The following is a 24,801-nucleotide window of genomic DNA, read 5'->3' on the forward strand; positions in this document are numbered from 1 at the left end:
TCTGCACCTTCTCTAGTTAGTTGTACACGAAGCACACGCAGGGTTTAGCTGAGATGCAGAAGTCACAAGGCAGGTGACGTAGATGTTCTGATGGCCCAGCCGGTCAGTCTTCGGCCATCCGGGTCATGAGACAGGGTTACCTAGACACACGTGGGGGTTATGGAGAGGAGCAGAGAGTCCTGTGTGCTGAGACCTGCTGTCCACCTCCAGGGACACCTCAGCCTCTTGCATGGTGGTCATGACTTTGGGATCTCAGCAGCCTGTGGACAGTTTGGGCTGCGTTATCCTCTGGAGGGGGAGGTGTGTTCAGCGGCACCACCACACCATGACCGTCAGAAACGTCTCCCGATTCGCCAGGTGTCCCCTTGGTGGTTCTGCACCGAGAACCCCAGCGAGAACCCCCAGCTTAAAACTCACATGGCGTTCAGTAAACACAGGATGGTGTCTGATAACATTTGGCCTGTTTTGCTGTATCTGTGTGACCTCTTACAAGCAAAGGCTGTATCTTTATCCAAAACTCGTGGACAGAATGTCCCCCAAAGGGCAAGAAAAATAGACACGTTGTCCCTGTGGCGCTGTGTCCCACAGAAGGGCACGACCTGACTCCAGTGTTACATCAGTGACCCCACTCTGACTCGAAGCCGTCTTCTGTCGTGTCAGAGGGCTGCTCAGTTCCCACCAGGAACTCCCCTTGCCAGGGAGCCGAGAGTGCCCATCAGGTTCGAATGCCTTCCTTTGATGCTGAGACGGGTCATTTTTTTTTTTTTTTTTTTTTTTTTATTCATGAGAAACAGAGAGAGAGGCAGAGACACAGGCAGAGGGAGAAGCAGGCTCCCTGCAGGGAGCCCGACGTGGGACTTGATCCCGGGTCTCCAGGATCATGGCCTGGGCCCAAGGCAGGCGCTAAACTGCTGAGCCACCCAGGCTGCCCTCTGAGACGGGTCATTATGGGCCCGTTTCACGTGGAGGCACAGAGAGAATGAGCAACTTTGCCTAACATCCACCAGCCCGGACATGGTGGGGCTGGGATCTCAGCCTGGGACCCCCACCAGCGCCTCCCAGCCCTGCTACCACCATCACTGACCAGGGGAGAGCATTGCTCCCTGGCCACTGGGCGGTCTCATTGTGGGGCGGCTTCCTTCTTCCTCTAGGTCATAATGCTGAGCTCAGTACCAGAACTACACGGTTACATCGACAAGTCCCAGCTGACCGAGGACCTGGGTGGGACCCTGGATTACTGCCACACCAGGTGGCTGTGTCACCGCACTGTGAGTCCTGCTGCCTCCCACACGCGGCTGCTGGTGGTGGGCCATGGGTCTCCTTCACCCCCACATTATTGGTTGAATAGCTTCTGCATGACGCTGCTGTCTTTTCCAAAGACATGTTCCCGATAACCTCAGTGTCTTCCCGAGAATGAGGAGATGGTCTCAGTGGACTGTCATCTGAAGAAACAACATAAATAATAAGTTTGGGAGTGGTTTTCTCTGTTTTTTTCTGAACCGGGGAGAGACAGGCACAGGATGACTCCAGCGGGTAGGAACCCACATAGACAGTGCCTGGTACGTGTCTGAGGTCAAGAGGCTCAGAGGCCGCCCCACCAGTGGCCCCACGCCCTCCCCGAGATGCCCAGGCGCTCTGCCCCAGACACCAGCTTTCAAGGCAGCAGGAGGGGGTGTGCGCGCTCAGCTCGGTGATGCTGTTCTTCTTCTTCCCAAGGCAATTGAAAGTTTCGCCCTCATGGTCAAGCAGACAGCTCAGATGCTACAGTCCTTCGGGACCGAGCTGGCCGAAACGGAGCTGCCCAACGACGTGCAGTCCACGAGCTCGGTGCTCTGTGCACACACGGAGAAGAAGGACAAAGCAAAGGTACATGTGGTTTCTGTGTGAGGTGATGAAGGGTAAGAAGCCTGGTGAGCATCCGGCAGGACAGAACAGAGGCCATTTCAATGATGCATTTGGTGCCAGTGAGCCGGGCGAGCTCTCTGAGAGCCCGAATGTGCTCCTTCCTAGAAGCGGCTCAGGGTCGGTGGGCCAGAGTGCAGCAGGGGCCGGCAGCCTCCCTCTGAGCGGGCTCCTTCCCTGTGCCTGATCTGCCCCTGGCCAGACACTTCTGCTTTACTAGCATGAGCAAGGCAGGATATCTGCCCTGGTTCCCAGACAGCAGGTGGGGTCTGACACCGTAAGCCAGCGCCCATCACTCCCAGGGAGCCTTGCTGGGTGGGCCATGATCCCCTCGCTGGTGGTCCTCAGGGGTGGCCACACCCAAGACACCTTCAATCCCTTTGCTCCTGGCATTGAGGATGCCTCAGAAGCAGGCACATAGAGGTCCAGTTTCCTATTACTCTCTTACCTCATCCTGCTGCCCCCAAGTGACCCATCACGCTGGCCATGCCCTGGCCACAGCCAGAGGGTCTTCGCATACCTGCCGCCCTTCAGCAGCTCTAGGGGAGATGCGGGAGTGAGCCTGGGGTGCACGCGCCATGCTATCCCCGCAGGAGGACATGCGGTTGGCATTGGATGAGGGGAAGAGCATCCTGGAGAACATCAGGGAGCCTCTGGCCAAGAGTGGGGAGCAGAGCCTGAACCAGGATGAGCTGGACAACCAGACCACTGTGCAGAGGTAAGGGCCCAGGCTGGGGGCGGAGCAACAAGCAGCCGGCTGAGGACAGAGCAGCAGATGACACACAGGCCCCCATCTCCTTGTCCTAACGGGAAACAAGGGGACCACTTTCCATACTGCCGACATGCTTTTCTTCCAAACCCTAAGGAAAGCAGCTGTCCTGGGGAGGAGGAGTCCTCAGAGTGCTCGTTCTTTTTTGCAAGCGTGGGGGATTAAATGTCCAGGTGCTGGTGCTGACAAGACATTGCCAGCCCCTCGCCCATCCCACCCTCCTCTCTCTGCCCACCTGGCTGGCTTGTGCCCTTGAGACCCAGGGCTTCTCTCCTTCGCTGTGAAGGGGACGGGGTTCACATCCTCCTTGGGCCTCAGTTGCCCAACAGTGCCATGACGGGGGCTGCTGTACCCCAACACACTTGGCATCCTGGAATGGCTGCAGCTGCACACATAGACCAGTCCCTCGCTCAAGGAGGAGGTGAGCATAGGAGCCGAGCAGCCAGACGGCCTGTTGATGGCACCCAGTCCACCACAGGCTGACTCAGGCGCAGACCCAGATGGGTTCTTAAGCTCTCCCCTCTTGGCCGCAGTGCACACAACAGGGGGCAGATGTTCTATGCCGGTGATGCGGGGCAGCCTCAGGGGGACACGGGCCCATGCAGATGTGAATTCACGAATGAAGGACGGGGAGCTCACCCCAGCACTGACGGGGTGACACACGTGGGTCTCGGGCACGGCTACTGGCCTGGGAGCCGGGTCAGTGGATGGTGGCAGCTCACCGCACCCTTCATCCCCAAACCAAATCTAGTAGGGAGAAGCCCAGACCGTTGCCCTCCCAACCTTGTAACACACTCAGCCCAGCCCTGTGCCATGTGGCTCCTGGGGGGCGCTGGTGGGCCCCAGGAAAGAGGTGTGGGTGCAGCGACCCCAGCCAGGAACGCCCCCCCGCTCTGCCTCTGAGATGCCTGTCCCTCTGGCACGGCTGGCCCTGCGAATCCCACGTCCAGGGCCCGAGAGAGGTGGCAAGGGTGCCGGCGGGCAGCTGGAGACGGAGCCCACGCCCCAGTCACCACGCGCTCAGACGAGCCTCTCCTCCCCCAGGCTCCTGGCCCAGCTGAACGAGACCGAGGCTGCCTTCGATGAGTTCTGGGCAAAGCACCAGCAGAAGCTCCAGCAGTGTCTGCAGCTCCGGCACTTCGAGCAGGACTTCCGAGAGGTGAGCAACCACCGTGGGGGTGCCTGGTGGTGGGCACCTGGTGCTGCGGCCACAGGAGGCCGGTAAGGTGGCCTGGATAGACCCGCCACAGCAGGCTTAGCTGCCCAGGTGATGGTCAGCAGTCTCGGTCTGCCACTTGGAGCCGAAGACCCGGTGGGACCAGACCTTGAAACGTGTGGCAAGTAAGTCACTGCACGTGGCGGGTGACACTCTGTGTTATCGGAGCATGCTTCCCTCTGCCTTCCTTGTGGACAGCCAGGAGCCATCCATATGCTCCCTCATCCAGTATGCACTTATCCTGTGCCTGCTGCATGCTTGAGCAGCCAGCCCACTCAGATGGGGTAGCACAGGGCTGGCGGGAGCGACATGCTGCCGTCTGTTCACGGTCAGCGACAGGACTCAGCAGAACCCCTGGGTCATTTATTTACGTGGAGTAAACACATTGAGCCGCCCTTATGCCCTTGTCCCCCGCAGAAAATTTTCCTGTCCCTCTGGTCCAGGCGGTGGGTAGGGGGATCTCACATGCCCCAGAAATAAGTACCCCAAGTCCAGCACTAAAGCTGTGTCAAGGCCGAGTGTAAGGTGAGCAGAACCCACTGTTCCGACCCCCCAGTCCTGAAATGTCAGCTTCTGGGAAACAGGATTGGTTCAGTGGCACTGATGGAGCTCACCTGGGGGGGCTCTCTGATCGGGACCAGAGAGGTGACCCCAGCCAAGCAGCATGAACAGCACGTGTGGGAGCAGATGGAGAACACGGTCCCGCTGGAGAGGCTGAGGAAGCCTCCCCGACAGACAAGTATGGGGGGGTCGTAGATCTGCCTGCAGCTGTGAAATCATCCAGCCTGACTTCAACGTGCCCTCCAGCCTGTGGCTGCAGAGCCTCATCTGCAGACCTCTCAGGGTCGCGGTTCAAGCAGCGATGCAGTTAGGACACGGAATATCTCATCCCAACACAGACCCCATTCTCTCCTCTAGACACGCCTCCCTCCCCCCCTCTCCACCTGAGCCCCATCCCCTCCCTCTCCCCTCCTGAACCCCATCCCTTCCCAGTCCCCTCCCGAACCCCATCCCCTCCACCTCACCCCTCCAGAGCCCCATCCCCTCCCATTCTTCCCTCCCGAGGGCACATTCCCTCCCACTCACCCCCCTGCTGAACCCCTGATCCCTCTCTGTTTCCATATGCTATCTTTTCAAGAATGTTCTAGGAATGGTGTCATGCATACTTACCTTCTGGGCCTGACCCTTCACACAGCAGAATGGATGCAAGTGTTTCAGGTTCACACCTGTGACCGCTGAGTGGTTAGTGCCTGGGGGTTGGGGCATGCCACAGTTTAACCTGGCGCCCATTGAAGGACACCTGCGCCGTTGCCTGTTTCCAGGACTTTTCTACCATAAAGAAGCTGTTATAAACATTCACATGCAGCTTTTTGTGTGAATATAGCTGTCGTTTCTCTGAGGTCGGTGCTCAGGAGAACAGTCGTGGGTCCTGGTCACCGCATGTTTAGCCTCCTGAGAAGCTGCTGCTCTGTTCCTGGAGCACCTGCCCCTCTGTGCGCCCAGCAGCATATGCCCGCACGGCACCTGGCGGTGTGCTTACCTGACACAGTGCTCACGGGCGTGCGGTGCCAGCTCGCTGTGGCTCCACTCTGCGTCCCCCTTGCAACATACGCTGCGGAGTAGCCTTCCTGGCTCACTGGTCATCAGTTTGTGCTCTGGGTGAAACGTCTCTGCTTCCATGGTTACCTGTTTTCTGGCCAAATTGTCTTGGTTTTGGTTTTGGTTTTTCACCACTGGGACTGGGCGTTCCCTACATATGAGGTCCTGGCCTCGGTCAGATGCATGGGCTGAAACATCTCTTCCTCACTGCCCCTGGCCTCTTCATCTGCACGTAGAGCTCTGCACACAGCAAGTGTTCGTTTTGGTAAAGTCCAGTTTACCAACTTTTTCTTGTAAGGATCATGTTTTTGGCACGATCCTATATCCTGGATCCCAGCTATGTTCTCCCAGGCTTTTCTTCCTAAAAGCTTTGTAGTTTTACGTTTAAGTCCATGATCCACTTTGAGCTAACTTTGTGTGGGGTGAGAATCGGGTCATGGTTCGGTGTTTAGTCTCTGGGTGTCCAGGGGCCCTGGCCGCACTCACTCGTCAGAAAGGCTCTTCCTTCTCTGCTGGGCTGCTTTTCCCCTTTGCTCAGAAATCAGTGGGGCAGACGTGTTTGGGTCTGCTTCTGGACGTGTGTCCCACTGTCAGCGCTGTGCAGCCTTACTGTGCACTTGAAATCAGTGGATCGTTCCTCCCGCCTCCTTTTCTCTCCCCAGAATCATTTTTGCACTTCTAGTTCCTTGGCTTTTCCACTTATGTTTATTTTTTTTTAATTTTTATTTATTTATGATAGTCACACAGAGAGAGAGAGAGAGGCAGAGACATAGGCAGAAGGAGAAGCAGGCTCCATGCACCGGGAGCCCGACGTGGGATTCGATCCCGGGTCTCCAGGATCGCGCCCTGAGCCAAAGGCAGGCGCCAAACCGCTGCGCCACCCAGGGATCCCTCCACTTATGTTTAAAACAATCTTGTCTAGATCTGCACAGTTATGCTGGAGTTTTGATAGGAACTGCATCAAACCCGTGTTTGGGGGAGAGTCAACATCTTCCCTACATTGAGTCTCACTATCAATGATTTTCTGAAGATTTTCTTCATCAGTGTTGTATGGTTTTTCAGCAAACCAATTTACTGTGTGTTCTGTTTGGTGTACACTCAAGCATTTCTTTTTTTTTTTTTTAAGATTTATTTATTTATTCATGAGAGACACAGAGAGAGACAGAGGCAGAGACACAGGCAGAGGGAGAAGCAGGCTCCACGCAGGGATTCAGTCCCGGCTCCTCAGGATCAGGCCCTGGGCCAGAAGCAGGCGCTAAACCGCTGCGCCACCCAGGGATCCCCCTCAAGCATTTCATTTTTAAGCAATTGTAAATGTTGTTTTTAATTTTGGAGTTTACATATTCATGCTATATGTAGAAATACAGCTGATTCTTGTATGTGTATTTTGTCTCCTGAAACCTTGCTGAACTCACTGATTCCAGGAGTCATTTTGTAGAGTTTGGAAGATTTCCTGCATAGACGATCGAGTTGTGTACAGATGGGGACAGCCTGATTCTTCCCTTTTTCATTTGTCTTTCGTTTGTTTGTATTTTTACATATGTAGTAGCTATTTTGCTGTTTTACACAGGCTGAGTAACAGTCATGAGAGAGGACATCCCTGCCTTGTTCCCAGTCTCAGAAGGAAAGTGCTGTTCTCTGTCTCCTGTGACTACTGGCTCTGCCACCTCCCCCCTTCCGGCTTTGGGCAGGGCCTCCCTCCCTGACATGGCCCTGCCTTCTACCCCTCTGGTGTTTCAGGTCAAATCCTCCTTAGATGCACTGGCCCAGAAGATAGCCACCTTCACCGACGTGGGCAACAGCCTGGCGCACGCAGAGCACCTCCTGAAGGACCTTGCCAGCTTCGAGGAGAAGTCTAGCGTAAGGACAGTCACGTGGGTGGCTTTGGGCAGGGGACAGCCCAGGGGTGGTGCTCGTGGCACCCTAGGCTCACCTAGGAAGGCACAGGAGTGGGGCTGTCTCTCCATCAGGTGGGCTCCACCCACCAACCCCCAGCCATGCATCCCTCCCACGGCTTGCTCCCACGAACTTGAGCGGAGCTGTGTGTCTGGGGCGGCTCTCTCCGCAGGCCTCTGTCAAGCGGGCCCACACCCTGTCCCTGGAGGGTGAGAAGCTCATTGACACCAAGCACTACGCCGTGGACTCCATCCGCCCCAAGTGCCACGAGCTCCAGTACCTCTGTGACCAGTTTGCAGCCGAGGTCGAGAGGAGGAGGGGGCTTCTCAGCAAGTCCCTGGAGCTGCATGGCCTCTTGGAAGCAGTAAGACCCCCACCCCTACCCTCCTGGTCCCGCCTGGCCTGCTCCTTCCACATGGACCGAAGTCAGTGGCTGGAAGCTGGCCCCACACGCCGCTGTCTGTGGGCCTTTCTCGAGGCCCAGCCACTCACAGCTGGCCGTGTTGTAGAATTCATTTTGCCGCCTCTGACATTCTTTCCAAGGGCCACACCTAGCATGCGGCTCATTTCCTGTACTTTCTCTGGGTGAACAAGTCTGGTCCAGGGATGCAAGTGGCTTTGGGGTGCTGTGCAGCTGTGCTGTGCTGCGGAGGATCCCCAAAGCCTGGTGGCAGCAGGCCGTGGGTAGGACGGCCGGCAGGGCATGGGCAGAGCACCCCTGACAATGCCGTTCTGTCCCTCTGCAACGTTTCCCACGTCCAGTCTATGAAGTGGTGCGATGAGGGCATCTACCTGCTGGCCTCACAGCCTGTGGACAAGTGCCAGTCCCAGGATGGTGCAGAGGCCGCACTGCAGGAAATTGAGAAATTTCTGGAGACCGGTGCAGAAAATAAGATCCAGGAGCTCAATAAAATTTACCAGGACTACGAATCCATCCTCACCAAAGACCTGATGGTAAGAGGAGCCGGGGTGTGCCGATGGTGGGGAGTCACGCCTGATGAGCAGAAGGATCCCATGAGGAACTCTCAGTGCATCGTGGGTGCTCATAGGGCTCAGCTTCCCTTTCGGCACGTTCTCTCTCACAGGGCGGTCTTCCTGCCCCCAGGTCCCTTCCCTTCTTGACAGAGCAGCCACTGCTGGGGGCCTTGTGTCCTGTGACACTGATCCCAACCCCCTGCTGTTACCCAGCCATACGTCCCATCCTACCTCCAGGGGCCAGCAGACTCATGGGACTCTCATGTCCTCCCTTCCAGCTGACTCTTTCTGGCCTCACGTCCCCCATTCCAGGGGGTCCCACCTCTCCCGGCCACAGCAAGGGGGCAAGTACAGGATGGCTGCACGACAGCAGTGTCCTGGTGTCCCAAGCTCAAAGGAGAACATGCCTCTTAAACTGGTGGCATCTCTTGTTCACAAGTCCGTATGCCCTGTCCCTTCAGGAGCACGTGCAGAAGGTCTTCCAGAAGCAAGAGGGCATGGAGGAGATGTTCCACCGGAGACAGGCAAGCCTGAAGAAGCTGGCAGCCAAGCAGATGAGGCCTGTGCAGCCAGTGGCGCCCCGGCCGGAGGCACTCACAAAATCACCCTGCCCCTCCCCAGGTGTGTGTGGTCACTGTTCTCTGGTCCATGGTGGGCCCTTGTCAATTAGGTTTTATCGGCATGTGGCCAGCGAGTGAGCCAGGAGGATATGGGCCGGACATGGGAACATCCCAAGGAGCTCTTCCCTGACTCCAGTCTCTGCTCCCGGGCTGTCTGTGTTCATGCTGTTGCCAAAATAGTTCTCCCACGGCTCCGACCACAGCCCGGAGTCCCCAGGGCCATGGCCCTTCGTGGTCTCCCCCTTAGAGGCAGAGCAGGTGGCCCTGCTGTCTCCCCAAGCCCCTTCTGTGGGTGTGTGCCTGCCAGCTGCGTCAGGGCCTTGGTGAGGGAACCAAAAGCTGGTGAGACCCCAGAGAGTCGGCCCCCACCCACCCCCGCCACAGCAGGTGGCATCTGTCAGAGGACATCTTACCCCTGGCCCAGCGGTGTCAGGCCCCGCATGTGCACTGACCTGGCACTAGCCCAGGCGGCCTTCCATCTTCCACTCACCTGTCCCCCTACCTCCTCTCTCTCCACATCTCCTCTGCTTTTCTTGCCCTCCTGGGCGGGGGGCTCACTCCTGTTCCCTACAGGCAGACCCAGGCACTCCAGGACCTCTTTCCCCTCCAGACACAAGACACGAGGCCACGCCTTCCTTCTTCATTTCTTTCCAACCAGGCAGCCGGCGAGGCTCTGAGAACAGCTCTGAGGGCAGCACACTCCGGAGAGGGCCCTACAGGAGGGCCAAGGTGAGGCCGCTGTCCAGGCCACCTTCCCGCGCCACCCTTGTCGCCCCGCCTGTGCTGTGGGTCTGGGGTTCCCTCCCCAGCAGGCAGTGCGATCGGGCCCCTCGAGTTCAGGACATGCGGCCACACCTCCTCTGAGCGCTCTTCTCTCCCCAGAGCGAAGCGAGTGAGGGCCGGCAGGGTCGGAGCAGCTCCACGGGCCATGAGGAGGAGAGCCTGGCCGTCCTGCGGAGGTGAGCGGCCCGGGTCCAGGCCTGGCACGACGCTCTCAGATCTCAGCCTTTGGCCACGGGGGGTCTGGCCGTACCTGAGAGCTGACACCCAGAGTGGGAGGGACGCGCTGGCGCTGTGGAGTCCGTGCATGTGTGTGGGCCGTGCGCGGGGGTGCAGCGCTCCTGTCCATCTGGCAAGTCCACGCCTAGAGCCAAGGCAAAGCAGCTTTTCCCTAGAAAAGCCTTTTGTCCCCAGTTCCTCAGGCAGGATTCTGGGGATTTGAAATGGCTTGTGTTCCGTTTCCTGGAGCCCCCGGTGGCTGAGGGATTCAGCAGAGCCGGGGACGGATGTGTAGCAGCACCACCCGCCCCAGACTGGCTCCCCTCACGCTGCTGCCACTTCTTCCACCCCTCCTCTTCTCGCCCCCACCCTCACCCTGGGCTCTTCCATCTGTGCTCCTTCGGGCTCCAACATGTCCCTGCTGTCCGTCCCCTGCTCACAGGCATGTGATGAACGAACTCTTGGACACAGAACGGGTCTACGTGGAGGAATTGCTCTGTGTCCTGGAGGTGAGCCTGATGGTGGTGCGAGGAGGGGGTCAGCTGTACTTGGCCCCTGGTGGGAAACAGCTTATGTATGCGTCAGTGGACCGGGGACAAGGAGACGCAGGCGCAGGGACAGACCTGCTCCAGCAGCGAGGAGAGCGTGGCTGACCCTGAGAGCACGGCAGGAGCAGGAGGCAGACAGGACTATATGCCATCCTCCTGCAGGAAGCTCAGGTGGAGGCCTCGGGGACCGCCGCCGGGAAGGTAGCAGGCCTGTGAGCCCTGGAACGTTCTGGATCTTGGTCTGGTGGTGGTTACTGGGGTACAGACATTCCACTGATTGATCAAGGAGGGTACACAGATTTCTCTCCTTCATACCAGTTATCTGAGTTTTAAGTGGATGGAACCCACCCCTGCCCCTCTGCCCCTAAAAATGGTGCTGTCTGTAGTTCATTCACTTTGTTCAGTGGTGGCTGCCCAGGTGGTCATCTCGCAAATGGCCAGTGAATTCATAAGGATGGGTTCACTTCCTAAACCCTGAGAGGTGTCACCTACCCGTTTGCAGCCCACAGAGCCTGTGACGGAGCCCATAATGGAGCCTGGCATCTTGGCAGGTGCGCCCCTTCCCAACCTCTCCCCTCCTCCACAGGGTTATGCTGCTGAGCTGGATAACCCACTCATGGCGCACCTCATGTCACCAGGCCTTCAGAACAAAAAGGACATTCTGTTTGGAAACATGGAAGAGATTTACCACTTCCATAACAGGTCAGGCCCTCCTCTGGCTGCAGCTGCTCGGTGGGGTCTTCTATGAGGCAGCCGCCTGCAGGGAGCTGGGGCTGTGGCCAATGGGTGGAGAGCATCCCTCCTCCTCCCCAGGGGACAGGCTCCTGGGTCGGGGGGCTGCTGCAGAGCAGGGGGCTTTGGTGGGGGGCGCTGGCCAGGCCGTTACAGGTGGCCCTTCCACCTGCTGGAAGTCCCTGGGGCTTTGAAGACGTGGGAGTGCCAACCCGCTCCTGCCTGGCCAGGGTGTGCGTTTGGCACCGGGGCCACACCACCCAGCAAGGCCCGTTTTCTTCCCATGAGGCAACAGCAGACGCTCCTATCCTGCCTCTTCTCCCCTCACCAGTCCACTGTGGCCTCCTGGCTTTGGGGAAGCACTAACCACCCTTCCAAAGGGCCCACCCTGACTCCTTGTTGCCATGTGCGGGGAGCTTGTGGGAAAGGACACGAGGAGGTAGATGCAGGATACACGGGGGCCGTCAGACAGACACCACAACCGTGTGTCCTGGGAAAGCCGGGCTTGGCCCCCCACCCCCCTCCAGGCTCACGGGGGCTCCTCGGACTTCTGCATGACCCCCCTCGCCCCTTGGTCACTAGCGTCTGTCACCCATTCGTCTGTAGGGGAGGCAGGTGAACCCCCAGAACCTCCCCCACCACAAGGTGGCCAGGCACTGTGGTCACTGCCGGTGAACCAACCTGGAAACCTGTCCCTCGAGGTGGGGTTGACCCCGGGTTCAGGGGCAGTGGGCACAGGGAGGGTCCCATCCCACAGAACCTGCAGAGTTAGGTGGGTGTGAGCACGGCTCCCAGCTGACCCGGCTCCTGTCTGCCTCTTCGTCCCTGTCCGGCCGGTAGCAAAGGAGCTGTCCCAATTTCTGCATGCACAGCAGCACCAGCAACTCAGAGGGACCCACGAAGGGGCCAGGTCTGCCTGAACCAACCCCAGGGAGTGTCGGGCATGGCTGCAGGGCCTGCCCGCAGTCCCCGACTGTCCAGACTTGGAAATAAGCATCAGCTGGAAAATGACATCTCTTCATTTGTGCTGGGTGTCTCGTCCAGCTTGCTCTTCCCCTGACCTAAGGCAAGCTTTCCCTGTCTAGAATATTCCTGAGGGAGCTGGAGGAGTACACGGACTGCCCAGAGCTGGTCGGAAGGTGTTTCCTGGAGCGGGTAAGTGTGTGCTTTGCCGTGCCTTCCTTCTGAAAATGCCACATGAAATAATCACAAAAGTATCACAGTCTCCTTCTGACCAACTGAAATCACAAAGTGCAGATGTTGCCGTCTGCCTGAAACGGTGTGATGCTTTCCAGTTGGGCCAAAACAATACTGTTTTATCTAAAGCGCAATAACTGGTTCCGAAGAGAGAAAACCATAAAACATCAGCCACTCGTGCCAGATTTGGGAAGCATCCATCTTGCTGCACATGTTGCACAGAGCCAAGCATGCTTGAGCTGGCACTTGTGCATGGTCCCGTTTGGGTTACTCCCTCCCTCACAAGCGGGCAGTGACCTGTCACCTTCCTCTCCTCCCCGTTGACATGGCCAATGCACACCTGTTTCCGGGGCTGGGAGGAGCAGTGGGAGCAGGGCAGGGCGATCCTCTCAGGCCTGCCTCCATACACTGCAAGCCGAGCCACATGGAACATGAGCTGAGAGGAAGGCGTTTTCATGAAATAAGATAGAGGCCCAGACACGGCGTCATGAATTGGTGTTGAGAGGCAGGAAGAGGAAGTAGGGACATTTCTGCTCTGACTCTGTCCAGCTGCTGGTGACGCTCTGGGCACTGTGTGAGAATGAGGGTGAGAGAGTCAAGCTGAAGGTCAGTGGTTCTCAAAGTGGGTCCCCTGGCCAGCGGCAGCAGCATGCCGGGGTCTTCCTGGAAATGCAGGTTCCTGGGTCCCACCATACACCCGCCGCATCAGAACCTGCAGTCAGGCTCTGTGTTTTTTTTTTTTTTTTTTTTTTTTTATTTATGATAGTCACAGAGAGAGAGAGAGAGGCAGAGACACAGGCAGAGGGAGAAGCAGGCTCCATGCACCGGGAGCCTGATGTGGGATTCAATCCTGGGTCTCCAGGATCGCGCCCTGGGCCAAAGGCAGGCGCCAAACCGCTGAGCCACCCAGGGATCCCCCAGGCTCTGTGTTTTAACAAACCTGCAGGCAGTCCGATGCACACACACATCTGAGCACCAAGCTCTGCAGGTCCTTTCTTTAGAAAGTTAGCCATTAAGTTTAGTTGTTATTCTCACAGCCAAACACCAGCTTCCTGAGGCTAATCTGTATGAAAGAGGTCTCAGGACCCATGTGGCCCCAAAGGGAGCCCTGCTAGGCTCATCACGTGCATCAGAGGTGGGGAGGGGAACAGGGCGCCCTGCGACGTGCTCTCTATCCCACATCAGATGGAGGAGTTCCAGATCTATGAGAAGTATTGCCAGAACAAGCCGCGCTCCGAGAGCCTCTGGCGACAGTGCTCCGACTGTCCATTCTTCCAGGTGTGTCTCAGGACCCTCCCCGGGAGAGCGCGGTCTCCCTCACTGGCGCACCCGGTCTAAACAGGAGGGTTCTGGCCTTGCAGGAATGCCAGAGGAAGCTGGACCACAAGCTCAGTCTGGACTCCTACCTGCTGAAGCCAGTTCAGAGGATCACCAAGTACCAGCTGCTGCTCAAGGTGAGGCGGCCGTGCCCGCCTGCCTCCCCACACCCTGCCACGGTGGTCTTGTCCGGATGCCAATGCTCTGGGAGCCACGCTGTGTGTCCAGAGGGTCCACATGGGCACTGGGGCTGGAGCGGAAGTTCCTGTGTCCCACGGCTGTGTGAACGCATCCTCGTCCCCCAGGAGATGCTAAAATACAGCAAGAGCTGCGAGGGGGCCGAGGACCTGCAGGAGGCGCTGAGCTCCATCCTGGGCATCCTCAAGGCTGTGAACGACTCCATGCACCTGATTGCCATCACCGGCTATGATGTAAGGCCCTCTCCATCCCACCAACTAGCTGGTGATGGTCTACCTGCTGTCGGGGCAGAGCTGTGCCTGGGACCGTCGTATGCACATGTGTTGCCTGCAATCTGGGGGCAACCCAGTTTCCACTTGTGTCTGGGTGGGCTGGGGGGTTCAAAGCTCTGGGGAGTCCTCAGGCCTCCCAGGGGCATGGTGGCACTCAGGGCTGATCCATGTGGGTCGGGGTCAGAGGACAAGGGGGTGTGAAGGTCAGACTGCTTTTTCCTCATGTGCCCAAATGAAGTAACTCACTCATTTTGTTGCTTCTCTGTAAGTCCACTTGTGCTCACCCAGCTTTTTTAACTAAGAGGCTTTGTCTTTAGAGCAGAGTTAGGTTTGCAGCAAGATGGAGGGAGGGTACAGGGCCCCCCACAGCCCTGTGCCCCCACTTACAGCCTCTCCTATTCCCCACACCCAGAGGGTGATCCTCTGCTGGTCTGTCATTACCACCCACAGCCCAGGACACGCGTCCTGTGGGTTGGGACAGATACGTGATGAGGTGGGACACAGGAGTTTCCCTGCTCTACCGCCCCAACCCCTGCCCTGTCCCCACATGTCACGAGGTGGGGGCTCCAGGGGTCGCAGCCCCCCAGCCGGGCTGCTTCTGCTCAATGACATGCCCACGAGGCCCCTCGTTCATTCTGGGCATAGGGGAACCTGAGTGACCTGGGAAAGCTGCTGATGCAGGGCTCATTCAGCGTCTGGACAGACCACAAGAAGGGCCACAGCAAAGTGAAGGACTTGGCCAGGTTCAAGCCCATGCAGCGCCACCTTTTCCTGCACGAGAAGGCCGTGCTCTTCTGCAAGAAGAGGGAGGAGAACGGGGAGGGGTACGAGAAGGCCCCTTCGTACAGCTACAAGCAGTCCCTGAATGTAAGTGAGGCCGACCCTGCGGAGGACAGCAGACATCCCGCTGGATTCCAGCTGCCCCTCTTCCCGCATGCACCACCTTGGTCTGGGGTGGGAGTCCGGGAGCTCTGGTGTCCTCAGCCCCACCCCAAACCACTTCCATCACCTCGAGGGGGGCACTGACACCCTTCCAAGACAGGAGCCTGGGGGGCGCAGGCTCCCATCCTGCTTGCTAACGAACACCCGTCTCCCTGCTCGTGCTGCCAGATGGCGGCTGTCGGCATAACCGAGAACGTGAAAGGTGACGTGAGGAAGTTTGAGATCTGGTACAACGCCAGGGAGGAGGTGTACATTGTGCAGGTAGGGCCCCGCCTTCTGCGGGCTGGGCGTCGGGGACTTGTCAGGCGTCTTTTGAGAATTACCGTGCACCTGCCTCCTAAGCTGGTGAGGGCTTATGTCCCAGGGGCCATGGAGGGGTGCTGCCCTGGGTCTGCCCACAGGAGGAAGCACAGGCAGCCCACAGTTGGGGTGCTGGAAGGCGGGGCTGGGAATGCAGGCTTGGGGGGCACAGCTAAGCCCAGGCCATGCTTACACGTGTGACCACGTTGCCCTGGGGAATGCAGGGGGCCGTACAGCTGTGAGTATACCCTGAGCCCGCATGACCCAAACTCGGGGTCCTGTGATGGATCGCCCGGCTCCAGGGACAGGTCTCCTCTGGTTGCCCTCCACGCTCAGGCACGCTGTGGTGGCCCCGTGGGATGCAGTGGCCGTGGCATGTGGTTTAGGCACGCACAGCAGCACGGCAGGCCCACAGCAGTGGTGCCCGGCTCCAGGTCAGGTACAGGCCCCCAGGAGCTGCTGGGACAACAGCCAGCACTCTGGCTCTCCCTGGCCCAAGTCTCCAGAGCCCGGCTGTCACTCCTCTTGGCTACCTGTGCTATCCTGAGGCAGGACTGTGGCCTGGGAACATAGTCTCCCTTGAGGATTTCAGATTCCCGTCACCCTTGTCCTAAGCGATGCCACGGGCCACTTCCCAGAGAAATGTGCTCTCAAAGGGTGGTTTGTGCCCAGGGCTTCCAGGGAGTCAGACACCAGCAGGGGTAGATGGCGGCAGCCACAGGTCCTCCCATGGAGGGTGCCCATTGAGCCGTCCCGAGGCCAGGGCCCCCGTGACCACTGCTCCTCTTCCCCGGCCTGCGCTCCCATCATCAGTTCCTTCAGGGAACGTCCATACTTACCTCCTGGCTTCCTTCTGGCACGCAGGCACCAACCCCTGAAGTTAAAGCGGCCTGGGTGAGTGAGATTCGCAAGGTGCTGACCAGCCAGCTGCAAGCCTGCCGAGGTAAGAACACTGCAGCCGCGAACCGCTCTGGGCCTTGGCTCCAGGAGCGGCTTTGCCCCGCCCAGCACAACCCCCGAGGTCAGCTCTGGGACGGGTCTGCATATTCCCTCCCGCAGAAGCCAGCCAGCACCGCACATTGGAGCAGTCCCAGAGCCTGCCTCTGCCCACGCCACCCAGCACCAGGTGAGGGACTCACGCCCCGTTCACACAGCCGGCTGCCCGAATGCCCTCCCTGGGGTTTGCCCGAAGGCCCCAGGGGTGCTTGCTGGGGCGGGAGCCATCCGTGCGGGCCAGCTTCAGGGACAGATGTCTCGGGCCCCATTCGCTGGCAAAGGCCGGCTCTGACGCCTCCGATTGTCTGACACCAGTGGATGAGTTCCTGGTACAGTGAGCACAGGATGTCCTGGGGTTTGGGGACAGCTGCCATGTTTCTGTGATGGTCACGTCCCAGGCAGGGACGGGGACCGTGGAGCATGGGGGCGCAGAAGTACGTCCAACACATCAGCCTCACACTGGCCTCTTCCTACCTTAGTTTTCCTTGGTCACCGTTGGCACTCACGGCAGCTTTCTTACTTTGTCCTGCTTCTGCCGTAAGTGACATCCAGTCACTGGTGGGATAGGGTGTGGTCGAAGTAAATAATCCACAGAGAAAGTCCACCCTCCCAACTCAAAGAAACCACCACCACCTCCCACTTAACAGCTGGCAGGTGGCATTTATTCTCGGGGCAGGGGGATACTGGAGGGGACCCCAGGGTCATCTCTGCCTCGGAGCCTCAGGGACGGGTAGAAAAACTAACCAGGCAACATTCTCCTCCTTCTCTTGGGGTGTTCCTCAGCCCCTCGAAAGGGACCACAAGAAACATCAAAAAGTTGGAAGAAAGGAAAACCGACCCCCTAAGCCTGGAAGGCTACATGAGCCCCTCGTCGTTGCCGAAGCCCCCCGAGAAGGGCAGAGGTGGGTGTCCGCCGGCGCCGGGCACGGCGTGCCAGGCAGCCGTGAGCAGGAGCATGTCCAGGACGCACAAGCACTGGGACCTCCTGAAGAAACCCCCTTCCTTGCGCCCGGGGCGCTCCAGACAGGCCCCCGCAGCCCCAGAGGAGAGCCCAGGTGACCTGATGTGTGCCCCGAGCGCCACGGGCCGTGGACACCCCCACACCATCGCTCTCTCTTCCTTTGTAGATGACATGGTCACTAGCTCTACCTCAGAAAGCTCCGCGCTTTCCAGAAAGCGCTTTACCCTGCAGGGCTTTGCTAACCTCAAAGGTCAGAAAGGTAAAAGGCGCTCGCCTCAAATCCATGCTCTGGATGTGTCCCTCACCGTGGTGGCATGTCTGTCATCCATTCGTGTGGTGATCGTTCATGCTGCTGTCCCCTGAACCGCGTGTCCTCGCCGGTGCCGCTGTGTCTGTTATTCGCACAGCCCAAGGGCTCTTGGTGGGGTCTCAGGACCTTTGGTTTGAGAAAGCAGAGGTGGGCTTGGTGGGCGATGGCTTGCTCAGCCCACGGCTTCTCCTAGCTCAGCTCCTCCCGAGCCCCCAGCCCCTCCCGCTCGGTCCTGTCCAGTCTCTCGTTTCCACACCGTGCCCCAGTGCTAGTGTCCGCTGTCTCCGAGGGGTGGTCGCTAGTGCACAGGGCACATAGAGAACCCCTCAGGTGCACACCTGTGTCGGCTGCACCGCCTCCCAGGGTGCCTTGATGGTGTGGTGTGCCGCGAGGAGGGAGGACACAGAGGTAGCTCAGGCCCTGATGTTCCCGGCGGGTCTCTCCCTGCCTGAGACTAAAAGCCCGTGTTGTCTAGGATTCTTGTCACTGGTCCAGAAAACTGGAGGGTATTTGTTTTGTCTTTGTTTCAATTTATAAAATACTTCTAAGTTGGTCTCAAAGTTTAAAAGAAAAAAAAAAAAAAAAAAGGACATCCCCTGGTACTCTGTACTTTGCATACTATGTGCACTTTTATGCAGATTTAGGAAAAAGTACCTACACACGGCCCCTAAAGTGACCTGCAGCCCTGTCCCAGCTCCCCCTGCTCTCCGGGGCCTCTCCTGTCACCCGCGGGAGGGACCCACCTGCTAGCTTAGTTTTGTTCCCAGGAGGCTACTACTTGCGCACCAGTGTCTGCGTCCCAGCCCCGCATGAGCACCGCTCTTCACCCCCTCTGCACGCTGCATGCGCCCGCAGAAGCCGTGCCTCACTCTCTCTCCTGTTGTATTTTTCCTTTTCCATCTTCTGCAGCTTCTCCTACCAGCCCTGACAAAAAACCTAAGCGACACGAAGTAAAGAGCGACCCAACGCCTTTTGGTTTACGAGGTAGAGTGGCTCCACCTTTTGAACGTAGCCTGACATCCATTTACCGGTCCCGATTAGGGCCACCGTGTGTCTTGCCCTTCCTTGCCATCGAGGACACAACACAGAGTAGGTCTCTGCTAGCCAGAAGCAAATCCATTGTTTTCTTCAAAGACAAGATGCCCTGACAACAGATACTGCAGAGGTGTCACCCTTTCCAGTTGGACGCCCACCAGGTCTGCCCAGAACCTGCACCCACTGGCTACCAGGTTGCCAATGCCTGGCCAGCATGCAGGTTGGGTTGGGCCGTTACGGGGGCTGCGCAGACGTCAGGGCACCCCTGGCCTCAGGGCCCTGTGGCACCACCCCCCGCCCCGCTCCACCAGTTGTCCCGAAGTTTCTTGGGGGAAGCACAGCACGTAGCAGCCAAAGGGACCCTGCCAACCTCCCACTTCATGAGAGGGTGACCGCTGGTACAGGCAGCTATGGCTAAGCTCCATGCTGGCACTCGGGCTTCCATTTCTTGCCCCTTGTATCACAAGGGTAAAGCCCTCCCCCAAAACCCAAAGATGCCCTGGCCCAGGCTGAGGGTCTGAGGTTGGCAAGGAGAGTCTCACTTCATGAATCCTCTAGAATTTTCCAACAATTGTGAAGGTTCCCAAGGGTGCAGGTGACCTCACGCCCCCAGGACCACCCAGGGGTCACCCAGCACACTCGGCCTCAAGCACCAGTCCAAGCACCTGGGACCCAGACTGCAGCCCTCCACCTGCCCCCACAGGACCGTCGGAGGCCAGGGGCTTCAGCCACCTGCTCCCACCACCTTCACATGGGTGAGGGTCCCAGGGCCCGGGACAAGGCTGCGTTCTCCAGCAACAGCCTCATTCTCTGCTTAAGATCTGGAGACGCCGGGCATTGGCCTGGCTGACTGCCCTTGTGCAGGAAGCTGGTGAAGGGGCTTGAGCCCAGCCTGGGGCTGCTTGCCAGCATTCCTCTTCCCACCACCTTTCAGCCAAGTTGTGTCTCCTCACCTGTGGCAGGAAGATGAGGCGCCTTCACAAGGTCAATGGATGTGATGTGAGCGTGGCACCTGGGGCCCTACTACCAGCCCCCTGCCCTCTGCTGCCCTCCACTCCCCACTGTCCCGATGACAGCAAGCCCTGGCCCCCCAACCCCCGGCACTCTGGCAGATGCTCAGGCACTTGCCCCCCTGGAGGGCCTCACCTGCCCATCACTTTACTCAATGTCACTATCAGGGCTACTGTGCTGAGAGCAGAGGGGCCACATTCTGGTCACCTTGGCATAACGTCCTATACACTCGCCAACATCCATGTTGATGAAGCTGTGCGACTGGGTTTGTGACACTTGCGCTTTCTAAACCCACGTCTTCTCGCCCCATGGCTGGTGCCTCGGGCGTGTGGGGCGCGGTACCCTCCTGATGCCTTCATCACAGGGCTCTGACACAGGGACGCTGCTGGAGCCTGGTAAAGAGGCCTCCCTGGAGGGCGGAGTACAGGGTGGCCCCATGACATTCGAGGTCATTGGCCAGGCCTGTCTCCTCCCAGGCTCAGTGCTGCACGCTAATGGGGAGCTCTAGACCCCAGCTCCCTTTCTATGGAGACGAGACCCCTAAGGCCTCTGTAGCACAGAGGCCCTTGGGCACGGGCTGCCAGACAGGGGCAGTGCACCCTTTGCACGCGTTGGCTATAGCTCCCTCTCATTCTCGGGGTGGGGCCATGTGGATACTGGAACTGGTGTGCCAGGCCCACAGCCTGCAAGTGGTCTTCCATCCCTGACCCTGTGGCCGGGAACAGCAGGTGGTGGCCGTGGTCTCATGCTACAGGAGTGTGGCTCCCACCCATCACTTTGCTGCTGGTGTTCATTGTGTTTGCTCAGATTTGGGAATCCATCATCTTCCCTCAACTTAAATGCATTCTCCCTGAAATTTCCTCCAAATGGAAAATACACATGTTATCCTTTGGGGCTGCATGCCATGAAAACACTAGGATATATGCATATTTCAGAAGGTCCGCAGAAAGCTCTGTCCCCACACTTGGCCCAGCAGCAGTCTGGCCGGGGCTCGTGTCGGTAGGGGCCTGGGTTGGAATCCCAGCCTCCCCACGTGGCTGCGGAAGCTCGAAGGCGTGATTAGGGTCTGTGTATGGCGTCTGCTGGCCTGTGCCGGGAGGGTCACAGCACCACCCCCTAATGGGCCAGGACAGTGTTGGCCAGAGCATGTGCAGCACGCCTCAACTGCTGACATGAGGAGCAGTCTCCGGGCCATCCCATGGGTGCTGGGAGCTCCCAGCACCAATTGTAGACTCCTTCCCTGTGGTGATGTTTGCACCCACATGGATGGGTGGTGGCATCTCCAGCTAGGGATCATCCAGAGTCTCTGCTCCCCTGGGACCGCAGGTAGAGCCCACGGGATCACCTCCCCGAGGCGCTGGGGACCATTGCCTCCTTGGAGCTGGCCTGGTGATGGAAGCAGGTGCTCTGGGCCCTGTGTCCCTAGACTGTGTGCAGCCGAAGCACACGTGTCAGCAGGCGTTCTGGAAACCTGCCGTTTGTCCCACCCTAAAGTCTTTAGCAGCTCCTAGGAAGGGGGCGGCACACTGCGGGCTTGCGGGAATGGTGCAGAGGGGCTTGTCGTCGTGGTCCTCACGGGAGCCTGTTCTCTCTCAGGTTGGAGCAAAACATCTCACCCCTTGGAGGCCCCCGAGGACAACGATGGCTGGTCCAGTGCCGAGGAGCTGATGAATTCCTCGGACGCAGAGGAGGAAGGCAGAGTGGGCCCCAGGAAGCTGGTAACCCGGCTCCCCTGGCCCTGGGGCAGGAGAGCTCCAGAGTGTGACTGCAGCGGTGCCATGGCTCTCGTGGCCCTGCGGTGGGAGAGGGAGGTTCCAGGTGCCAGGGTGCGCTGTGCCGTGTGCCCACCACCTCCACCATCAGACCACCACACACATGGGGCTTTCGGAGGGAACAGTGCACACACCTGATCCGCCTCCGAATGAGCAGAATGCTCTTAGAAGCCTCCACAAGGCTATGCCTGCAGCTCTGTCCCACTTCTTAGAGAACTCAACTCTTCCACGTGCAGATTTGCGTTTCTTTAACACGAGCTACATGGGGAAGCGTGTACATACTCAATCCCTCGAGTCAGGGTTATACCAACAGATGTTTAGTGCACACCGGGCGCTGCCTTGGTTCTAGCCCTGGGGCCCCACAACACACCTTCATCTGCATGATCGCGGTGAGGACGGACTGGGTGCTGCGCTGTTTAGCAGAGAATACAATACACGAGGGTCTCCGCTCCCACGGGGAGGCAGAGTAAAAGGGAATAAAATGCCAAGTGTGTTAGATAAGGATGGCCGCGTGTCGGGCGGGAGGCCAAGGAAGGGGAGGTCACTCCAGCAGGAGGGAGCGGCGGGCGCAAAGGTCCTGGGGCTGGGGACGACGTTTGGAGTGTGTGAGGGCAACTAGAGCAGAGGGGGTGGTGCAGCCTGGGCCAGGCAGCCTGGGGCACTTCCCAGGTGGGTGGGGTGTTTCAACACGTGGTCGCAGCGGGAGACCTGGCAGGTTCTTAGGACCAGGGGCCCTTCCGCAGCCAGATGCCCATCCAAAGCCTCCAGACGGCAGGAATGGCCGGGCCCTGACAAACGCTCCCGGTCCCTCTCCTGTGGCAGAACACAGGAAGCCCACGCGGGACCTGGCCTGCGGCCGACAGCCGCTCCGCGCTGTGCTTGACAAGCCGTGTCCCTCGCCACCAGGTTCCCGGAAAGTACACGGTCGTGGTGGACGACGAGAAGGGAAGCCCCGAGGCGCTGGCCGTGCGGAACGGGGACATGGTGGAGGTGGTCCAGGAGGGTGACGAGGGCCTCTGGTAAGGTGCCGGCGGGAGCGCACGCCCGGGCCCCGCGGGAGGAGCACGCGGGGGGAGCCCCTGACGGCCGCACCCCTCCAGGTATGTCCGCAACCTGACGTCCAGCAAGGAGAGCTGGGTGCCGGCCAGCAGCCTGTCCGCGCTCCTCGGCGTGTCCGGCTCTGCGCAGTGCCTGAGCAGCTCAGGTAAGCCCCGCGCCCGTGCCGGCCGCACCCCGAGCCCGCGGGGTCCCGCAGCCGCGAGCTGGGGCGTGCAGATGCCACGCCGCAGCCATTCTTGCCTGGTTTTCCCGCAGAATCCAGTGCGGGGTCCACCCTGCTGAGCGCCTCCTCCAGCTGCAGCGAGAGCTGTGGGGTCCCCCTCTCAGACCTCCAGGGGTAGCGCCGGGCCATGCGGGACAGCAGCCTGCGAACCCCTAAGTTTTCCTTTGCTTGGGCTTGCTTAGTTTGGTGAGGGGACGGTGCTCTAAGACCCTGGGGAAGGAGGACCCTGACAAGACCCCAAGGACGAGCCGCCCGCGGCCCACGGAGCTTCGAGGCAGAGACGCAGGGGGCCGCAGAGGGAAGGTTCTGGAAGATTCTGCCCTCCAGCCTCCACGCCGGGACCACCCCTGACAAGGGTGCAGAAGCCATTTCCACAGGAAGACCGAGGTGTACACTGTGCCTCCCGGGAACACCAGGACGGACGGAGGACGGCGAGGCAGCAGGCCAGCGCGAGGCAGGGCGCCAGGCAGCCGGGACCGCCCTGGCCACACTGCGCGTTCCGGGCGTTTCTGGTCCGGCGCTTCCTGCAGGAACAGGCGTGTTGTGGGAGTGACCAGTCTACTGACCCAGAAGCTCGGCGGGGGGACTGTTTTGTCTTTTACAAGTTTTTTTAAAAGCAGGGATTAATTCCATGGCCATTTTTTGTGGTACTTTGGCCTCGAATCTTTACCAAGAATCACTGTGTTTACATGAAATGATGATTTGATACTGTATTTGATATAAAATTATTTTCTGTTACCGGGGTTCACACTACGGCATGTCGTCTACACTGCTGGGAGATTCGGGGAGCCTCACCGACACCCGTCTGGCCGCAGGCGGACCAACACGCGTCCCTCTGTAGCATCCAGCAGTGTTCCTACAGACAGAAGTAGTAGAGACCGAGGACAGTCCCCTATCTGTGTAGGTTAATTTTCAAAAGGAAATTTAAACTATAATTTAAGATATTTAGCTTCTTTTCTACAAAAAAAAAAAAAATGGGGAACTTGATTTTTTTAACTAGTTTTACTGAATTAGGATTTGTAAAATTGTTTTTAAAGAATAAATAAAGATGCAGGTTTGCAGGGTACCGTCTGACCCCCGCACGGGGCCCAGGCAGAACCAGAGAGAAAACGCTTCTGTTTTACCTTTTTGTGGTTTAGAAACAAATTCTGTTCTTTGGAAACACTGTGTGTATCCAGCGGGGGTGGATATTTTTATCCGTGTGCACGTGTGGGGGGGGGTGTACATAGGAGTTCTGCGTGGAGGACGCACGTCAAGGACGCACTGCGGCCTCCACGATGCTGGGACCATCCCGCTACAGCCCTGCGTGGGTCCTGCGCCCACTACGCCCACCGCCTGCCAGCACCCCGCCTCCACCCACCTCCGGGGCACGTCTCGGAGGCTCTTCTAGGTGTCTAGTCGTGAGAGTGTGACACGTGCAACCGTTTCCTCGATGCGCCGATTGTCCAGAGACCACTCCTGCTGCCTCAGCCCGAGGGTCACCACCGCTGTCATCTCTTCTTCATCAGGCACTTTAAACCCTCATGTTCCAGTCATTGCTTTTTTATTTGGTTTCCAGTCTTTTATTGTTGTTTTTTTCTGCTAATGTAAATGAAATTTAAAATTCAGAGTTCTTTATTGTACAGATGGAATTTGAATAAATATCAGCCCCTCATGCTGTCTGCCTTCCTCTGTAAGAGCTCAGAATTCCTCCGTCTCAGGGCCCCAGCTCCGCGGGTTTGTCATGCTCACCGATGCGCAGCACTGTGAGCTCCCGTTAGAAATGAGGCAAGCGGTGAGCATGACCCACGTTACATCCCATATGCTTCCCTTTGTCAGAAGATGATGGAAATAAAATAACACGCATGTTGTGTCAACCATGTAAAGGTAACTAAACATGTGGAATCGCCGTGTTGGATAAGAGTACAAGTGATGCCTTCCGAAGCAGGAGGGGTCTAGGGGTGGAGGGGCAC

At 58.4% G+C, this 24,801-nt stretch overlaps 1 protein-coding gene across 13 annotated transcripts in view; it reads left to right on the forward strand.

The window, feature by feature from the left end:
- Positions 1–24,503, forward strand: part of MCF2L (MCF.2 cell line derived transforming sequence like) — a 132,579-nt gene extending 108,076 nt beyond the window's left edge. For 8 of the 13 annotated variants that reach the window (XM_025441300.3, XM_025441304.3, XM_025441308.3 and 5 more), the window contains 27 exons: positions 1,152–1,268; positions 1,717–1,866; positions 2,496–2,620; positions 3,716–3,830; positions 7,227–7,346; positions 7,555–7,746; positions 8,145–8,336; positions 8,819–8,978; positions 9,636–9,706; positions 9,860–9,936; positions 10,419–10,485; positions 11,111–11,226; positions 12,342–12,411; positions 13,639–13,731; positions 13,815–13,907; positions 14,076–14,201; positions 14,886–15,107; positions 15,351–15,443; positions 16,347–16,425; positions 16,542–16,608; positions 17,262–17,380; positions 17,606–17,698; positions 18,659–18,733; positions 21,392–21,513; positions 22,474–22,586; positions 22,668–22,771; positions 22,882–24,503. In XM_025441300.3, the coding sequence (XP_025297085.2) occupies positions 1,152–1,268; positions 1,717–1,866; positions 2,496–2,620; positions 3,716–3,830; positions 7,227–7,346; positions 7,555–7,746; positions 8,145–8,336; positions 8,819–8,978; positions 9,636–9,706; positions 9,860–9,936; positions 10,419–10,485; positions 11,111–11,226; positions 12,342–12,411; positions 13,639–13,731; positions 13,815–13,907; positions 14,076–14,201; positions 14,886–15,107; positions 15,351–15,443; positions 16,347–16,425; positions 16,542–16,608; positions 17,262–17,380; positions 17,606–17,698; positions 18,659–18,733; positions 21,392–21,513; positions 22,474–22,586; positions 22,668–22,771; positions 22,882–22,967 (3,057 nt within the window). In that variant the 3' untranslated portion in view covers positions 22,968–24,503. The remainder of the gene's footprint in view (positions 1–1,151; positions 1,269–1,716; positions 1,867–2,495; positions 2,621–3,715; positions 3,831–7,226; positions 7,347–7,554; positions 7,747–8,144; positions 8,337–8,818; positions 8,979–9,635; positions 9,707–9,859; positions 9,937–10,418; positions 10,486–11,110; positions 11,227–12,341; positions 12,412–13,638; positions 13,732–13,814; positions 13,908–14,075; positions 14,202–14,885; positions 15,108–15,350; positions 15,444–16,346; positions 16,426–16,541; positions 16,609–17,261; positions 17,381–17,605; positions 17,699–18,658; positions 18,734–21,391; positions 21,514–22,473; positions 22,587–22,667; positions 22,772–22,881) is intronic. The other 5 variants (XM_035704548.2, XM_025441311.3, XM_035704546.2 and 2 more) reach the window with 4 other exon arrangements.
- The last annotated feature ends 298 nt before the right edge of the window (positions 24,504–24,801 follow it).

This window comes from Canis lupus, chromosome 22 (assembly GCF_003254725.2).
Source record: "Canis lupus dingo isolate Sandy chromosome 22, ASM325472v2, whole genome shotgun sequence".
NCBI classification, from domain to species: Eukaryota; Metazoa; Chordata; class Mammalia; order Carnivora; family Canidae; genus Canis; species Canis lupus.